Genomic DNA, 16,005 nt, shown 5'->3' on the forward strand with positions numbered 1-16,005 from the left:
CAGTGGTTAATACATTACAATTATAAAAATCAAGAAATTAATATCGATACAATACTGTTATCTAGTCTATAGAACTTACTCAAAGATAGCAAATGTCCCAACAGCCAAAAAAAACGTCTAGTCCAGGATCCTATCCAGGGTCACACACTACGTTTAGGTGTCGTGTCCCTTATGATAGCTGCGGTCAACCTCGAAGACTTTCTCAATCCATGCTCTGGCCAGAAGCATCCCAGTCACTCTGCCTGCCCACTCAGACATTCATCGGTGGACGCTCTGCAGCTTATGAGTGAGGCTAGATGGTTTTTGTAGCATCTACCAAGCCACTGCCAGCCATTCACAGTTCATAGTGTACATATAACACTATGTGTTGTGTAGAAAGATAACGGAAGTGTAAAGGAAGTTCAGGAGTCCCTGGGTGGTGCGAATGGTTAACGCGCTTGGTGCTAACCAAAAGGTCGGAAGTTTGAGTCCACCCAGAGATGCCTCCTAAGAAAGGCCCAGTGATCTACTTCTGGGAAATAGCCATTGAAAACCCTACGGAGCACAGTTCTACCCTGACACACAAGGGGCTGCCATGAGTCAGAACCAACTCGGTGGCAATGAGTTAACTGCATTTGAGGGGCTGACAGGACAAGGACACCCAGCTGTGGCTGATCTCAAAGTTCAGCCATGACACAGTCCTGAGCATCCTTCCAAGATGGCAGGACAGGGTCTGCAGAGAAGAGCAATGAAGCCACAAACCCCAGACACAGAACCTGAACACGGTGGCCTGCCTCAGGATAGAGCTTCTCACAGCCAGAACTGCGCCCACCACTTCCTAATTCTAGGCTGGCCACCACCTAATAGAGCAGGACCCCTTTTTACCAGGCTAGCTCCACCAGTGCTAAAAACAAAATAACAAATGACCGCTCTGACAGGGATCACAACAGAGGGTCCCTGATGCAGCTGGAGAAAAACGTAGAACAAAATTCAAATTCACAAAAAAATGACCAGACTTATTGGTCTGACAGAGACTGGAGACCCCCCAAGACTATGACACCCTGCTTGCTAACTCAGAACTGAAGTCACCTCCAAAGTCCACCTTTCAGCCAAAGATTACACAGGCCTGTAAAACAAACGGAAACCCTGGTGGTGTAGTGGTTAAGAGATATGGCTGGTAACCAAAAGATGCGAAAGTTCAAACCTACCAGGTTCTCCTTGGAAACCCTATGATGCAGTTCTACTCTGTCCTATAGGGTCACTATGAGTTGGACTCAATGGCAATGGGTTTGGTTTCTTGGTTTATAAAATAAACAATAACACACGTGAGGAAAATGCTTCTTAATTCAATCAAGTATACGAGACCAAATGGGCAACATCTGCCCAAAAACAAAAACGAGGAGGCAGGAAAGGACAGGAAAACTGGATGAATGGACACGGAGAACCTGGGGTGGAAAGGGAAAGGGGGAGAGTGCTGACACATTGCGCTGATTGCAACCAAGGTCAGAAAACAATGGGTGTATAAATTTTTGAATGAAAAACTAATTTGTGCTATAAATGTTTACCCAAAGCACAACAAAATTAAAAACAAAACAAAACAACAACACTGGTGCTGCTATCCTGTAAGCTCTTGGCCTAAAGGCCACATCAGCTTAGCTAACACAACCCTTAGGGGACAGCGAGTTTATGTTCATGAGGAAGGAACCACTCAGAAAAGGAAGGTGAGAATCGTTGCAGAACCTGAAGAAAGTGCTCATTGTCACTGAATTGCAGATGTAGAAACAGTTGAGTGTTGCATGTTTTGCTTCATATATTCGCAACAACAGCAAGAAAATCAGTAAAATTTAGAAAACAGCAGCTGCCCAGGGTGACCAACTGAGTGAAAAGCCCAAGCCCGCGTAGCCTTAGCTGTGTTTTCTGTTACTCCGAACACCAACCTGGTCCAAAGTCCACTGTGGCGTAGAGACCCTGCAGTGTCCCGCACTGCAGCAACGATTCCCGTGCCCCGTCGGTGGTGAACAGAAGCACATCGTCACCTAGGTGGGAGTGGAAGCATTTCTGCAGAAAACGCAGGTAGTCGTAGTCACAGGTAAAGTAGCTGCCATATTCATTTTCAACCTGCAGATTAAGAGAGAGTTGGGGGAAAGTCAGGAGATTGCAAGGTAGCCATTCAAGGGAGGCTTTTGTTGGGGAAATAATCCGAGCAATTGCTGAGATGACAGGGTTGATGGTCACCAAAAATGTGTTCTACCTTCAGCCCTCAAAACTCATTTTTGAAAAAGCAACTAAGCATGAAAACTTACCTTCTACTAAGCCCTCCAGAAAAAAAGAAAATAAAAACACTAAATTAGTTCTCAACTTTTGCTGTTACAGCACAAAAGCAGTCATAGACAGTATGCAAATGAATGAGCATGGCTGTGTTCCAATAAAACTTTATTTACAAAAACAGGCAATGGGCCAGATTGGCCCATGAGGGCTATAGTTTTTAAGTCCTTTTTCTAGAGTAACTATCCCATCTTGGAAGCTCCGTAACACAGCACCACAGACTTTTAAAGTGTGTTGATCTTCCACAACCACAGGTATAAAGAGGGCTATTACCTCATGGACACACCCCATTAATTGGAGGAAGTAAAATTGTGAGTGGAAGGTCACCCACTCCCAACTATTATTAGCTCTGGATATTATCGCTAGGTGTGCTTATTTTAGGTGTGGTCTTGGTACAAACTGTGATGAACCTCCAAACATGTAAACCACCACAGGTGGCACTGGTTTAGCCAATCTCTCCAGAAGATACACATTTGCATACATGGCTGAATATAAGCATCAATAGAGGCCCAGGCCCAGCTCCCTGCAGCTCAAAGACAAGAGTGTGAAGGGACCTAAACACCCTCATGCAGGAATTTGAGTCTTCTGGCCTGACTCCTTTTGGCCGTGCATGTAGAGCACAGCTCCTCTGAGGCCTCCTCAAACTCCGGGGCTTTGCTCACCAACATGGTGACCTGAGCAAAGCCATTCTTTTCTGCTCCTTGACCTGAATTAGTAATTCAGAGACAGAAACCAGATTTTACAGACAGCTACACACAGAAACACAGTCTACCAATCCCCTAATTCTTTCTTATCAAATCCATCGGGCTCCAGTCAATTCTCAGAACCACTCAGTAGGCTTGTGATGCATACAGGTGTGGGATGTGACCTCACGGCTGGCAGGCAGAAGGGTGGGGAGGCAAGGAGATGAAAGAGACACCTGGTCAAGGATAAAACTAAGTAAAGCACAAGTGCTTCACGAACTGAGGTATCAACCGAGGGTCCTGAGAATCCGGGGGAAGCCAGTAAAGTCAACTGGGAAGGCTCCCTGACAGAAGGTGCAGGCTTGACTACCACATCCCAAAAGATGAGCAGGGCAACCATGGAAGATAATGGACAAAGAACTTTTTTTTTTTTTTATTGTGCTTTAAGTGAAAGTTTACAAATCAAGTCAGTCTCTCATACAAAAATTTATATTTCACCTTGCTATATACTCCTAATTGCTCTCTGCCTAATGAGACAGCACACTCCTTCCTGCACTCTCTATTTTCGTGTCCATTCGGTCAGCTCCTGACCCCCTCTGCTCTCTCATCTCCCCTCCAGACAGGAGATGCCAACATAGTCTCATGTGTCTACTTGATCCAAGAAGCCTATTCTTCACCAGTATCATTTTCTATCCCATATCATTTTCTATCCCATAGTCCTGTCCAATTCCTGTCTGAAAAGTTGGCTTCAGGAGTGGTTCCTGTCTTGGGCTAACAGAAGGTCTGAGGCCATGACCACCAGGGTCCTTCTAGTCTCAGTCAGACCATTAAGCCTGGTCTTTTTACAAGAATTTGGGGCCTGCATCCCACTGCTCTCCTGCTCCTTCAGAGGTTCTCTGTTGTGTTCCCTGTCAGGGCAGTCATCGGTTATAGCCAGGTACCATTTAGTTCTTCTGGTCTCAGGCTGCTGTAGTCTCTGGTTTACGTGGTCCTTTCTGGACAAAGAATTTTTAATGATATGAAAACTGCTTATGACATAAGGACAAAGTGAAAAAGGCCAGATAAGGAAACTGGTCACAGAGCTTCAACTCTGTCATGGATTGAACTCTGTCCCCCCAAAATGTGTGTCAACTTGGCTAGGCCATGATTCCCAGTATTGTGTGGTTGCCCTCCATTCTGTGATCTGGTATAATGGACCTACATGCTATAAATCCTAATGTCTGCCTGTGGTTAATGAGGCAAGGCTAGGTTATGTGAGAGAGGGTTAGGGTGGGGTGCAACATCCTCACTCAGGTCATAGCCCTGATCTGATCTAAGGGCCGTTCCCTGGGGTGTGGCCTGTATCACCTTTTATCTTACAAGAGATAAAAGAAGAGAAAAGGGAGCAGAGAGATAGGGACCTCACACCACCAAGAAAGAAGCACCGGGAGTAGAGAGTGTACTTTGGGCCTGGGTCCCTGCGCTGAGAAGCTTCTAGGCCCAGGGGAGCCCTGACAACAAGGACCTTCACCCAGAGCCGACAGAGAGATAAAGTCTTCCCCTGAATTCAGACTTCTAGACTGTGAGAGAATAAATCTCTGTTTCTTAAAGCCATCCACTTGTGGTATTTCTGTTACAGCAGCACTAGGAAATTAAGACCAACTTACTCTGTAAAAATGGAAAAAAAAAAAAGGCCTAGGAAAAGAGTTAAAGAAATCACCCAAAATGTAGAGCTTTGCTTCTGACTGCCGAAGTTTGAGTGACTATTTTATTTTTTTGCTTTCTTATATTTTTCTGTTCCTCCCAACACTTGCTTATTTATTTATTGCATCATCAAGAGGCAAAAAGGATGAGGTGGGATTCAGACAGGTGGATCTGTGAGGAGGAGGAGGGGAAGGAGAAGGGGATCACCTGTCAGGGTTCACTGCAGTTGCCAGAATGGACACAAGAAGAAATGTCCCCAAGAGAGTGAACATCGCTCTCCTCTGCAGGTAATACTTGATTACGTTTGTCATGGGGTTTCGACAACCAAATGGGAGCAGAAAAGTTGTGAGTAGAAATTGACAGTAATTCAGGGAGAAGTGGGGACAGAAAAAAGAGAGAAGTTAAACAGGAGAGAGTTAGAGGACCCAGCTGTGCAGAGCAAAGGTGCGTCCAAGTTTTAAACTTGAAATCTTCATACAGGTAAGTGCGGCTCCTACAAGCCTACCCAGTACAGACTCAAGAGGCATAAAGGGACACTGAAGTGGGTCTTAGTTATCTAGTGCTGCTGTAACAGAAATACCACAAGTGGATGGCTTTAACAAAGAGAAATTTATTCTCTCACAGTCTAGGAGACTAGAAGTCTGAATTTAGGGTGCCAGTTCCAGGGGAAGCTTTTCTCTCTCTGTTGGCTCTGGGAGAAAGTCCTTGTCATCAATCTTCCCTTGGACTAGGAGCTTCTCAGTGCATAGACCCCGGATCCAAAGGGCGCACTATTCTCCTGGCTCTTGTTTCTTGGTGGCATGTGGTTCCTTCCCCTGCCCCCCACCGGCTGGGTTCTCTCTCTTATATCTCAAAAGAGACTGACTTAAGACACAACCTAATCTTGTAGATTGAGTCCTGCCTCATTAACAGAACTGCCTCTAATCCTGCCTCATTAACATCATAGAGGCAGGATTTACAACACATAGGAAAATCACATCACATGACAAAATGGTGCATAATCACACAATACTGGGAATCATGGCCTAGCCAAGTTGATATACATTTTGGGGGGACATAATTCAATCCATGACAAGGTGTTATTTATACATCCCTCTGGGAGCAGCAACCTCAAGAAAATATCGTCTTCCACTGAAAAGCCTTGGAATGGACGTGTTGGACAGCTCAGCCCTCTCACTGCCTCATACGACCTACTTCTAGAGAACAAAGGAGTGGCCATGCTCCACGGCCCACAACGACCAGTGCCTACAAAACATCCCTGGTGCGTCATGAGAAGGAAATATGCACCATACTCCCTTGGGGAGAGGCAGACCATGCCCCCTTGATTTTCCAGGATGCAGCCTGTTTTATATAACTTTATTCTTTTCAGTAAGTCCCTGGATGGTGTAAACAGTTTGCGCTCAACTACTAACCTAAAGATTGGCAATTCAAACCCCCTCAGGGGTGCTGCAGAAGAAAGCCTGGTGACCTACACTAAGGATTACAGCCAAGGAAACCCCGTGGAGCAGCTCTACTCTGTAACACATGGAGCCACCACGAGTCAGAGTGGACTCAACAGCAAAGGTTTTGGCTTTTGGTTCTTTTCAGTAAGAGCCCCCTAAAACCAATTCACTACTGTCAAGTCAATTCCGACTCATAGCAAACCCACAGGGTTTCCAACGCCGTAATCTTTACAGAAGCAGACTGCCACATCTTCCTCCTACAGAGCAGCTGCTGGGTTTGAACTGCCAACCTTTTGGTTGGCAGCCAAGTGCTTTAACTAGTGGGCCACCGTGGCTCCTTTCAGTAACAGCATCCTTGGAAAATGTACAATAAACACGGCTCTACATTAGTCTTTTCACCTATATCACTTTAAAAACTTTACAAATACCAAAAATCATTGAAGGCTAAGTGTCCTAGTTTTTATCTGGAAATACTTGCCCCATAATACACCAGCCCTTTGCAGGCAAAGAGAACATGGAAGAGGACGGAGAGTGGGGGCAGGAAGCAGGAGAGAAACATAATGGCCCCAGTTCCCAGCATCCCTTTCATACCAGTGTTAACTGACTCCTTACAATGCAGACACCACAGTGCCTCAGTGCACGCCACATCCCCACAACCACAGGCAATGTGGCAGGACAGAAATAGAACAGATTATGGATGAGTGGACCTAGGCTATACTCATCATTCTGGCAGCTGGGCGACCTCGGCCAAGTCGCTTAGTCTCTTTGAACTTCTTCATCTAAAATGAGAGGTTTGTTGGAAGAATTAAATAGCATTCGTAAGGCATCTGGCACAGAGCCTGGTACAGAGTAAACCCCAAAAGCCAGGCCCATTGCCATTGAGTCAATTATGACTCATAGTGACCCTATAGGACAGAGTAGAACTGCCCCATAGGGTTTCCAAGGAGCACCTGGTGGATCTGAACTGCTGACCTTTTGGTTAAGCAGCCATAGCTCTTAACCACTGTGCCACCAGGGTTTCCAAGGCTCCTTGCGTGTGCATTCAACAATGGCAATGCCTCCCTGAAAGGCAGTTTAAATAAAACCACCATCTGTGGCATTGCCTCTTCAAGAAACAGACTTTTGAGGCTCCCTCTGCACCGCTCCTATCACGTATATGATGTGGGTGGATGAACACCTTCCTCCCACCTCCCATGGTTACCTGCACTGTTATTATTGGCCCTCCATTCTGATACAGGAGAGGTTTCATCTTGGGCAGAAGGACTCCCAGCCACTTGTCCACAGCTGCGAGGTAGTCTGGGGAACAAGACAGGTTTAACAACATCACACACTGTTTAGTATCAAGAGACACCAGAGAAGGTTTATCACACCGGGGCTGGCAGTAAAGATGGGGATAACCCAAATTCAACAACTACCCTCTACGGCAGCACAGTCACACACAATAAAAGACCGATCAAAGTTGTCCCACAAGGTAGATGTATCCTCAACTGAGCTCCTCATTGGACAAGGACCCACGTGCCGGGTATCTGCCCTTGCTACTAGGACATAAAGCCTGGAGCCCAGGAAGTATTTGTCGAATGAATAAAAGAGTAGCCGAATAGTGTTTCCTTCTATCACAGAAGGTTGTTTTATTTTCTTTTTAAAATTAAATTCTAATAAGCTGTATATTTATACTGTCAAATGCTAATAATAAAAGTACATACTGTATAAAGTGGCTGCAAGGATTAGAGAAGATTACACATCAAAAACATAATACTCAAAAAGTGTGAAAAACCCAATGACCAAACCTGTTGCTGTCGAGTCGATTCCGACTCACAATGACCCTACAGGACAGAGTATAACTGCCCCATAGCGTTTTCGAGGAGCGCCTGGTGGATTCGAACTGCCAACCTTTTGGTTAGCAGCCGTAGCACTTAACCACTACATCACCAGAGTGCAAAACATGAGGGTAATATACTAAGAGGGAAATACACACAAAGAGCGTAATCTAGTAGCCTTGCCCACAGTCAACTTCGTAAATGTTAGCTGTGGTTATGTAATCTTTACCACCAACCACCACCACCACCAGCAGCAGCAAGGGACACGGAAGCCTTCGAAAGTCAGAAATGCAGCTAAGGAACCTTCTGCCCAGTCCTGGTCTATAGCAAAACAGTCTCTAGTGGTTTAGAAAGATAAGGGAAAAACTATCATTCTCACTCCGTAAAAATAAACTTAGAAGGCATTGCAGTTACTAAGAGATCCAGTGACATCATCTGCCATTTTGATGAGCTAGGTGCTATCACTGGTAGGGTGATACACTAAGAGTGTAGGAAGAGAAAGCAGTAAATCAACCACAAACAGAGCTCAATGCCATTTCAGACAGTTACCAGTTTATCGACAAGATCTGGTCAAATAGTTCAAGGTACCCTCATTTCCTACGTGTTCAGTGTCTAGTGCAACGCAATGGATGACGACTAACACTCAGACGTTCACTGAACTTCCACAGACGTTTGCGCAGAAGTACCCCAGCCTTTGAAATACCTGACCCTTTGGATATAAATTGCCTTAGCTTTCATAAACTCTCCCAAGACATTAGAAACAACTTACATGGGTCAGATGAACGGAGAACAATAGATTGTTTTTCTAATAGCCAAGCAGGCAATCCCCCCTGTGACAGAAAAAAAGGAAGCCGTTTTAAGGTCTATTTCACGAAAGTAACTCAGGGCAGAGAGAAGTTACTATTAGCAGTGAGAGGAAAAGCTTCATGGAGGAGGGGTATTTGAGCTGGACTTTCTGATTTATAACTTTCAGGGAACTTAGAAATTACAATACAGTAAAAAATGACATCAGTCGGCATTGAGGTAATGTTTAGCTAACCAAGGCCTTTTATATAGATTTATTTCACTTAATTTCACAACTACCCTTTGAGGTAGACAGGGGAGACACTATTAACTCCTCTTTAAAGATAAGGAAACTGAGTTAGTGTGAGTGACGGCCAGGGGGAGAACCCATGCCTTCTGAACCTTACTTCCTCTCGGTCTAGGTAGGCGCCTCTGGAAGACGAGGCCCCTAGACTGGCAAGCACTATACAATGGCTGCGAAGATGGACTCAAACATGCCAACAATCATGAAGATGGCACAGGACTGAGCAACGTTTTTTTATGCTGTACACACGGTTGCCATGAGTTGGAGCCAACTTGTCAGCAACTAACAACACCTAGGTGCTTCCCTAGGGTGAAAGACACCTATACTGGGTGTTCAAACCAAAAACCAATCCTGCTGCTGTCAAGGGGATTCTGACTCACGGTGACCCTATAGTACAGTGTAGAACTGCTCCACAGGGTTTCCAAGGAGCAGCTGGTGGATTCAAACTGCCGGCCTTTTGGTTAACAGCTGAGCTCTTAACCATTGCACCGCCAGGGCTCCATGCTGGGTACAGTCACAGGGAATTAGATTTTTATCTAAACTGCTTTGGTTCACTTTCCCCAGATGCCCTGCCAGCCCACCCCTGTTCACACACACCAGGAAGGCAGATCCAAGTTGAGCCACACTTGTTGTCCTAGTTACCTAGTGCTCCTATAACGGAAACACCACAAGTGGATGGCTTTAACAAACAGATATTTATTCCTTCACAATCTAGGAGGCTAGAAGTCCCAATTCAGGGTGCCAGCTCCAGGGAAGGTTTTCTCTCTCTGTTGGCTCTGGGGGAAGGTCTTTGTCATCAAGGAGCTTCTCAGTGCAGGGACCCCCCCGGTCCAAAGGACACACTCTGTTCCAGGCCCTACTTTCTTGGTGGTAGGAGATCCCCGTCTGTTGTTCATTTCTCTTTTATGTCTGAAAAGACACTGAGTCAAGATACAACCTAATCTTGTGCACTAAGTTCTGCCTTTTTAACATGACTGCCTCTAATCCTGCCTCATTAACATCATAGAGGCAGGACTGACAACACATGGGAAAATCACATCAGATGACAAAATGGTAGACAACCACACAATACTGGGAATCACGGCCTAGCCAAGTTGACACACATTTTTGAGGCACACAATTCAATCCATAACACTTACCATGTCCCACTCTGCACAGATGTAGGGTCCAGGCCTCAGGATCACCAGCAGTCCTATCTCATGAGTCAGCTGAATAAAATGTTCCACATCATGGTCGTCCGAAAACTGGTACTGTCCTGGCAGGGGCTCGTGAAAGTTCCAGGGTATGTACCTGCCAAGACACACACAGCCCCTTCCTGGAACATGTGGCAGAGTAAAGAAGAAGAGATGGGAGAGAGGAGCTTCTTCAAGACTACCGCTGATGCACTTACGGTAAGAGGGAAAAGAAAAAAACAGGAAGGACACTTAAAAAAAAGAGTCATCCAAAACTTGGAAATAAGCCAAAAAACATTCCTTTCAACGTCATATTGGACCATTCTCCTTTGGGCCCACCCAAGGCTTATTTCATTCTCTGGGGGATATATTTTTGTTAGGATTAGTGTTTATTATTGATTAGGGGAAAGATTTGTGAGGTTGCAGATTTTTTGCCTGGTAGAGATGCCAATGTTTATTGCCATACAGAGAAGACAACCCCATAAGTTAGTTTCTTTACCTTTTAGGACATTATCCAGTTTTGTCTCTGAAGACATATTGATTTCAGCATACTTTCCTGACTGACTATCTGAACCTCTGTTCTTCAAATTCTCCTTTGTAGTTAGGTCCCCAGAACTCAGTGTCCCAAGTCCAGATAGCTCCCAAGGTCATTCTACCAGTGGCCTTAATAGCAGCTTTACTACCCAGCTAGTTCCCCCATTATTGAGGTGCTAGGGATTGAATTGTGTCCCCCAAAAAGACATGTTGAAGACCTAACCCCTATACCTGTGAATCTAACACTGCTTTGAAATAAGACTTTTCTTTTGTTATATTAATGGGGCTATACTGGAATAGGGTGGGTCCTAAACCTAAACCCTTCTGAATGGCATCTTATAAAAATGGAAAACGGACCTGGAAAAACACACAGGGGAAGATACCATGGGAGGATCCCTCTACTAGCTGAGGAATGACAACAGCACCCAGGGCTGTCAGAAGCTAAAAGCTACAAGGAATGGTATTCTCCTATAAGCTGACGGAGCACAGCCCTGCCAACGCCCTGAATTCACACTCCTAGCCTCCAAAACGGTCAGATGAATTTCTACCACTTGTGATATTTTTGTTACAGCAGCCCTAGGCAACTAAAACATGAGTTAAATAAGTTTTGGCACATGTTCACTATACATTTGTTTGTGAGTAGCATTTTTAGCTTTTTATAATTATAAACCAAAATCAAACCTGTTATCATCGAGTTGATTCTGACTCATAGTGACCCTACAGGACACAGTAGAATCGCTCCATAGGGTTTCCAAGGAGCAGCTGGTGGATTCGAACTGCCAACCTCTTGGTTAGCAGCCGAGCTCTTAACTACTGCACCACCAGGCTCTGAAACTGTCATAGCCTTCTGCAAACTTTTTCACCAGTGTGCCAACTTTCAGGAACTCACACACATTGCAATGCCAGAAACATAATGTCATAGTTTTCTAGCACTGCTATAGCCCTATGGAGCAGTCCTCCTCTGCAACATATGGGGTTGCCATGTGTCAGAATCCACTTGATGGCAGTGGGTTTGGTTTTGGCTTTTATTTTTGGTTAGCTTTATTGAAGCGTGATTTACATACAACAGGTTGCCCCCATGTACTCTGTTCCGAGTTTAACTTTCCATCACTACTAGGCTTCAGGCTCTTGTGTTCACGGGCGTGTGTCTTAGCCATCTAGTGCTGCCATAATAGAAATTCCATAAGTACATGGCTTTAACAAATACATTTATTCTCTCCCAGTTTAGGAGGCTGGAAGTCCAAATTCAGGGTGCCAGCTCCAGGGGAAGTCTTTCTCTCTCTGTTGGCTCTGGGGGAAGGTCCTTGTCATCAATCTTCCCCTGGTCTAGAAGCTTCTCAGCTTAGGGACCCCAGGTCCAAAGGACATGCTCTGCTCCTGGTTCTTCATTCTTCTTAGCATGAGGTCCTTCTCTCTGCTCACTTCCTTCTCTTATATTTCAAAAGAGATTGACTCAAGACACAACCTAATCCTGTAGACTGTGTCCTGCCTGTTTAACATAACTGCCTCTAATTCTGCCTCATTAACATCATAGAGATTAGGACTTACAACACATAGGATAATTATATCAGATCACAAAATGGTGGACAGCCACACAATACTGGGAATCATGGCCTAGCCAAGTTGACACACATTTCAGAGGGACACAATCTAATCCATAACAGCGTGCCTAGAGTTCACTCTCTCACAGTTGCTTCCATGTATGGCTTCAAGGGCCGTCCCAAAAGCTCTCACAGCCTGTGATGCTGCTACAATTAAAGCTACTAATCCTTAAAAGCCTTAGGATGCACAAGGAATCCTACCAACGATGGAGGGCGTGCATTAAAAAATGATGGCTGTAGGCTCTGGTCTAGTTGTCCCGTTGGCACCTCTGCCTGTTGGCACCCTTCACCATCCACCAGAGGGTACTGACCCACTCTGTCTAGCAGTCTAGCCTCCCATTTGAGGTCTGCTCTTTCAGATCCTAGCATTTTACCTCTGGAAGGGACTCTAAAAGTTTCTCAATTTGTATTTTTTTTTTTTTTTAACTGTAAGAAGGTATCTTACATTGCAACTCAGAACAGACATACATGCGTATGAAAATCTACATATATATATATAACAAAAATACCACAAAATAACATTTATCTTTGCGGCACTGTGGTTAAGAGCTTCTTCGAAACCCAGTGGGGCAGTTCTACTCTGTCCTACAGGGTCACTATGAGTCAGAATCGACTAGATGGCATCTGGTTTGGTTTTTTTGGTTATATGCTATATAGAAACAAACCCTGGTGGCGTAGTGGTTAACTGCTATGGCTACTAACCAAAAAGTAGGCAGTTTGAATCTACCAGGCGCTCCTTGGAAACTCTGTGAGGCAGTTCTACTCTGTCCTATAGGGTTGCTATGAGTCGTAATCTACTAAATGGCAACGGTTTTGGTTTTCGGTTTTTATATGCAATATATACTCTGATGTTTTCTACTCTCTTCCATTGAAAGAAAAGGTGCTATTCAGCACTCAAACCGATTCTATGACTAACAAATTAGATCAAACAAACAAACAAAAAAAACAAGCTGGTGCCATCGAGTCGATTCTGACTCACGGCGATCCCATGCGTTACAGAGTAGAGCTGTGCTCCATAGGGTTCTCCCAGCTGTAATCTTTATGGAAGCAGTTCACCACGGAGCTGCTGGGTGGGTTCGAACTGCTAATCTTTAGGTTAACAGCCACCCCATGCTTCTACAAAGTGGGTCATAACCCACAATTAAAAAAAAATATTGCCTTACAGATCATATAGTCCAATATCTTGGACATTACGGATAAAGAGGTGTGGGGCTAAAGAGGGGACTTGCCCAGGCTGCTCTGGAACTTAGAACAACACCTAGGATGAGGCTTTGGAGCCTTGGACTTCTCGTCTGGTGCTTTCAGCATTGCATGTTGTACTCAGAATTTCCTTAATGGGTTATGATGGTCCCAGTGAGGCATATCCAGTGCTCAGGCAGGTTGCAGTCAAGGGGGTGTGTGCGCCCGTGCGTTTTCCATTCCCAAGCCTCATGAACTACACACTGGGCTTTCCTACACCAAGTCACCTCCAGCAGGGCTGCGGGAATTCACGGTGGCCACCTGGATTTTTGAGCTACTTCTATCTTCCACAGAAGACCTCAGTCCAATTATTTATGCAAAGTATTATAAACGATCCCTTGTGGTGCAGTAGTTAAGAGCTACGGCTGCTAATGAAAAGGTCAGCAGTTCAAATCCACCAGTCGCTCCTTGGAAACTCTATGGGGCAGTTCTACTCTGTCCTATAAGGTCACTATGAGTTGAAATCAACTTGCTGGCACCTAACATTTGCTACAACATAATCCCACAGGACACACAAACCTCCCCCTCTGGCAGCCTCTCGGGAAGAGGCCTTGCTAGGAGCTTTCAAAGCAGTTTCCCAAGGTAATCAAACTTGGCAGAAACACTTTTCAGTCTATAACCCACAAAGAATGCCCACTGCCATTTAACGCGTGCTCTTTAAAAAGAGAAATAAATAAACGTGGTGGCACATTAGCGGGAAAGTTTACAGAGACTGCAACATAAAAATAATTCCAACACTGTGTAAACGTTCAAAAGGCAAAAAATACGTACAAAATCACATAAACACTGATTATCACTATGTAAAATGATGTACGTTTGTGTAGGTTTAGAAGAAATGAAAATACCAATGCTAAAGTAACACATATTTTTTTTTAATTTTGTTTAATACAAATAGAAAAACCTCTATCCCTTACTTCCTCCCGATAAATGATTTTACCAGGAAAACAGCGCGCAGGGGCTACAACGACAAAGCCTTCCTCCCAGCTGTCCTGGTTACCTACAGCATGGGATATGAATTCAAACGTGAAGGCAAGGGTCTCCAAGGTTTGTACGCTTTTTCCACAATCCCATGATTTCAGGGTTCCTTGGAACTAACAGCCTTGGTCTCCAGAATTCAGTGTCCCAAGTCCAGACAGGTCCCAAGGTCATTCTGCCAGTGGCCTTAATGCCAGAATAATGAGTGGGATTCTCCCCAACTACCTGTCCCAGGAATCTGCCCCTGGGTTTTCATACCACTTATCTTTCAAAAGTTATCTGCAATCCACATCAGCACTGCAAACACAAGAGAAGGCTAGCCACCTCAATTTTCTTCCCATTAGACACCTCGCAACAGCAACAGCGGAAGACAGGAGATAACCGCAGGGGTTATTCTATAGCCTGGGGTTAGACAGTCACTCCTGAAGAACCAGAAAGACAAGCCAGGTTGCACCATCTGCCTCATAAGGCATATTCCCCTAAGAGCTGAGAGGAGAGACGGCTGCCTAGCTGGTCCTGGCTGGACCTCTGACCAAAGGTCTGACCTTGGGCAAATTTCACTTTCACCAGCTGTAAACGGGCGCAACGCCTGCCTCAGAGAAGAGGGTCATTCATGTAAAGTGCCCTGTACGTGGTAAGCGGTCAATCATTGTCACTTCTCATTGCGTTTTTAAGCAGATATTCATTTATGATTTCTGGTGACCAAGTTCAAGACAGGAAGAAGCAGTTGACTGCCTAAAGAAGGGCCAGCCAAGCTCGTGACCAGCCCATCTCAGAGAGCCATGCCCCGTTCTTTCTCATTTCTATGCAGTGAAATAGCTGCACCAGGAAATGCAGCCGTACCTCCTTCCAGGTGTCAACGTCCAGGCTCAGGGGAAAGCCAAGTGCCTGCCTACTTACGTCTGGATGGCGTTCAGCCCAGCCATCTTCATCTTCAGCAGCCGGTCCTTCCAGTAGAAGCGGGGCACGCGATGGTAGTGAATGCTTCCCGAGATGTAGCGAAACGGCTGGCCATCCTTGAGGAAGCACTTCCGGCTGTCGTCGATCTTGAACGTCCTCTGGGAGGCATTCTACAGAGCAAAGAGGGGACCGCATGAGAATGTCTGCATTCTACATCTCAGCAGACCCTGCAGCTGGCAACTCCCAGCCTACTTAACTGGCCTAATGTGCTGACAGAGCTAATGGCTGGCTTCCGGGCTAGGACAAACCACTGCTAAGCCAAGTCAGCAGAGCAAAGGACACTGCCTCTCACTCAGTCGCACCCGCTTTGTGCACTCATGGACCCACATGCGTGATTCCATAAAGGCGTAGCTTTCCAGAGGCCAACGGCAATCTGAGAATCAGTGGCTGAGATGCAGAAGTTCTATTCTCAAAGACAGAACGCTCTGCTGGAGGTGACTTGGTGTAGGAAAGCCCAGTGTGTACTTCATGGGGCTTGGGAATGGGAAACACACACACACACACACAC

General features: G+C 45.4%; 1 protein-coding gene across 2 annotated transcripts in view; it reads right to left on the bottom strand.

Annotated features, from left to right (window-relative positions):
• Positions 1 to 16,005, bottom strand: part of GLB1 (galactosidase beta 1) — a 116,021-nt gene that overhangs the window by 74,461 nt on the left and 25,555 nt on the right. For both annotated transcript variants that reach the window (XM_064277429.1, XM_064277430.1), the window contains exons 2-6: positions 15,438 to 15,607; positions 10,156 to 10,306; positions 8,699 to 8,759; positions 7,314 to 7,408; positions 1,917 to 2,097 (exon numbers count right to left, since the gene is read on the bottom strand). In XM_064277429.1, the coding sequence (XP_064133499.1) occupies positions 1,917 to 2,097; positions 7,314 to 7,408; positions 8,699 to 8,759; positions 10,156 to 10,306; positions 15,438 to 15,607 (658 nt within the window). The remainder of the gene's footprint in view (positions 1 to 1,916; positions 2,098 to 7,313; positions 7,409 to 8,698; positions 8,760 to 10,155; positions 10,307 to 15,437; positions 15,608 to 16,005) is intronic.

Source organism: Loxodonta africana, chromosome 27, assembly GCF_030014295.1.
Source record: "Loxodonta africana isolate mLoxAfr1 chromosome 27, mLoxAfr1.hap2, whole genome shotgun sequence".
NCBI classification, from domain to species: Eukaryota; Metazoa; Chordata; class Mammalia; order Proboscidea; family Elephantidae; genus Loxodonta; species Loxodonta africana.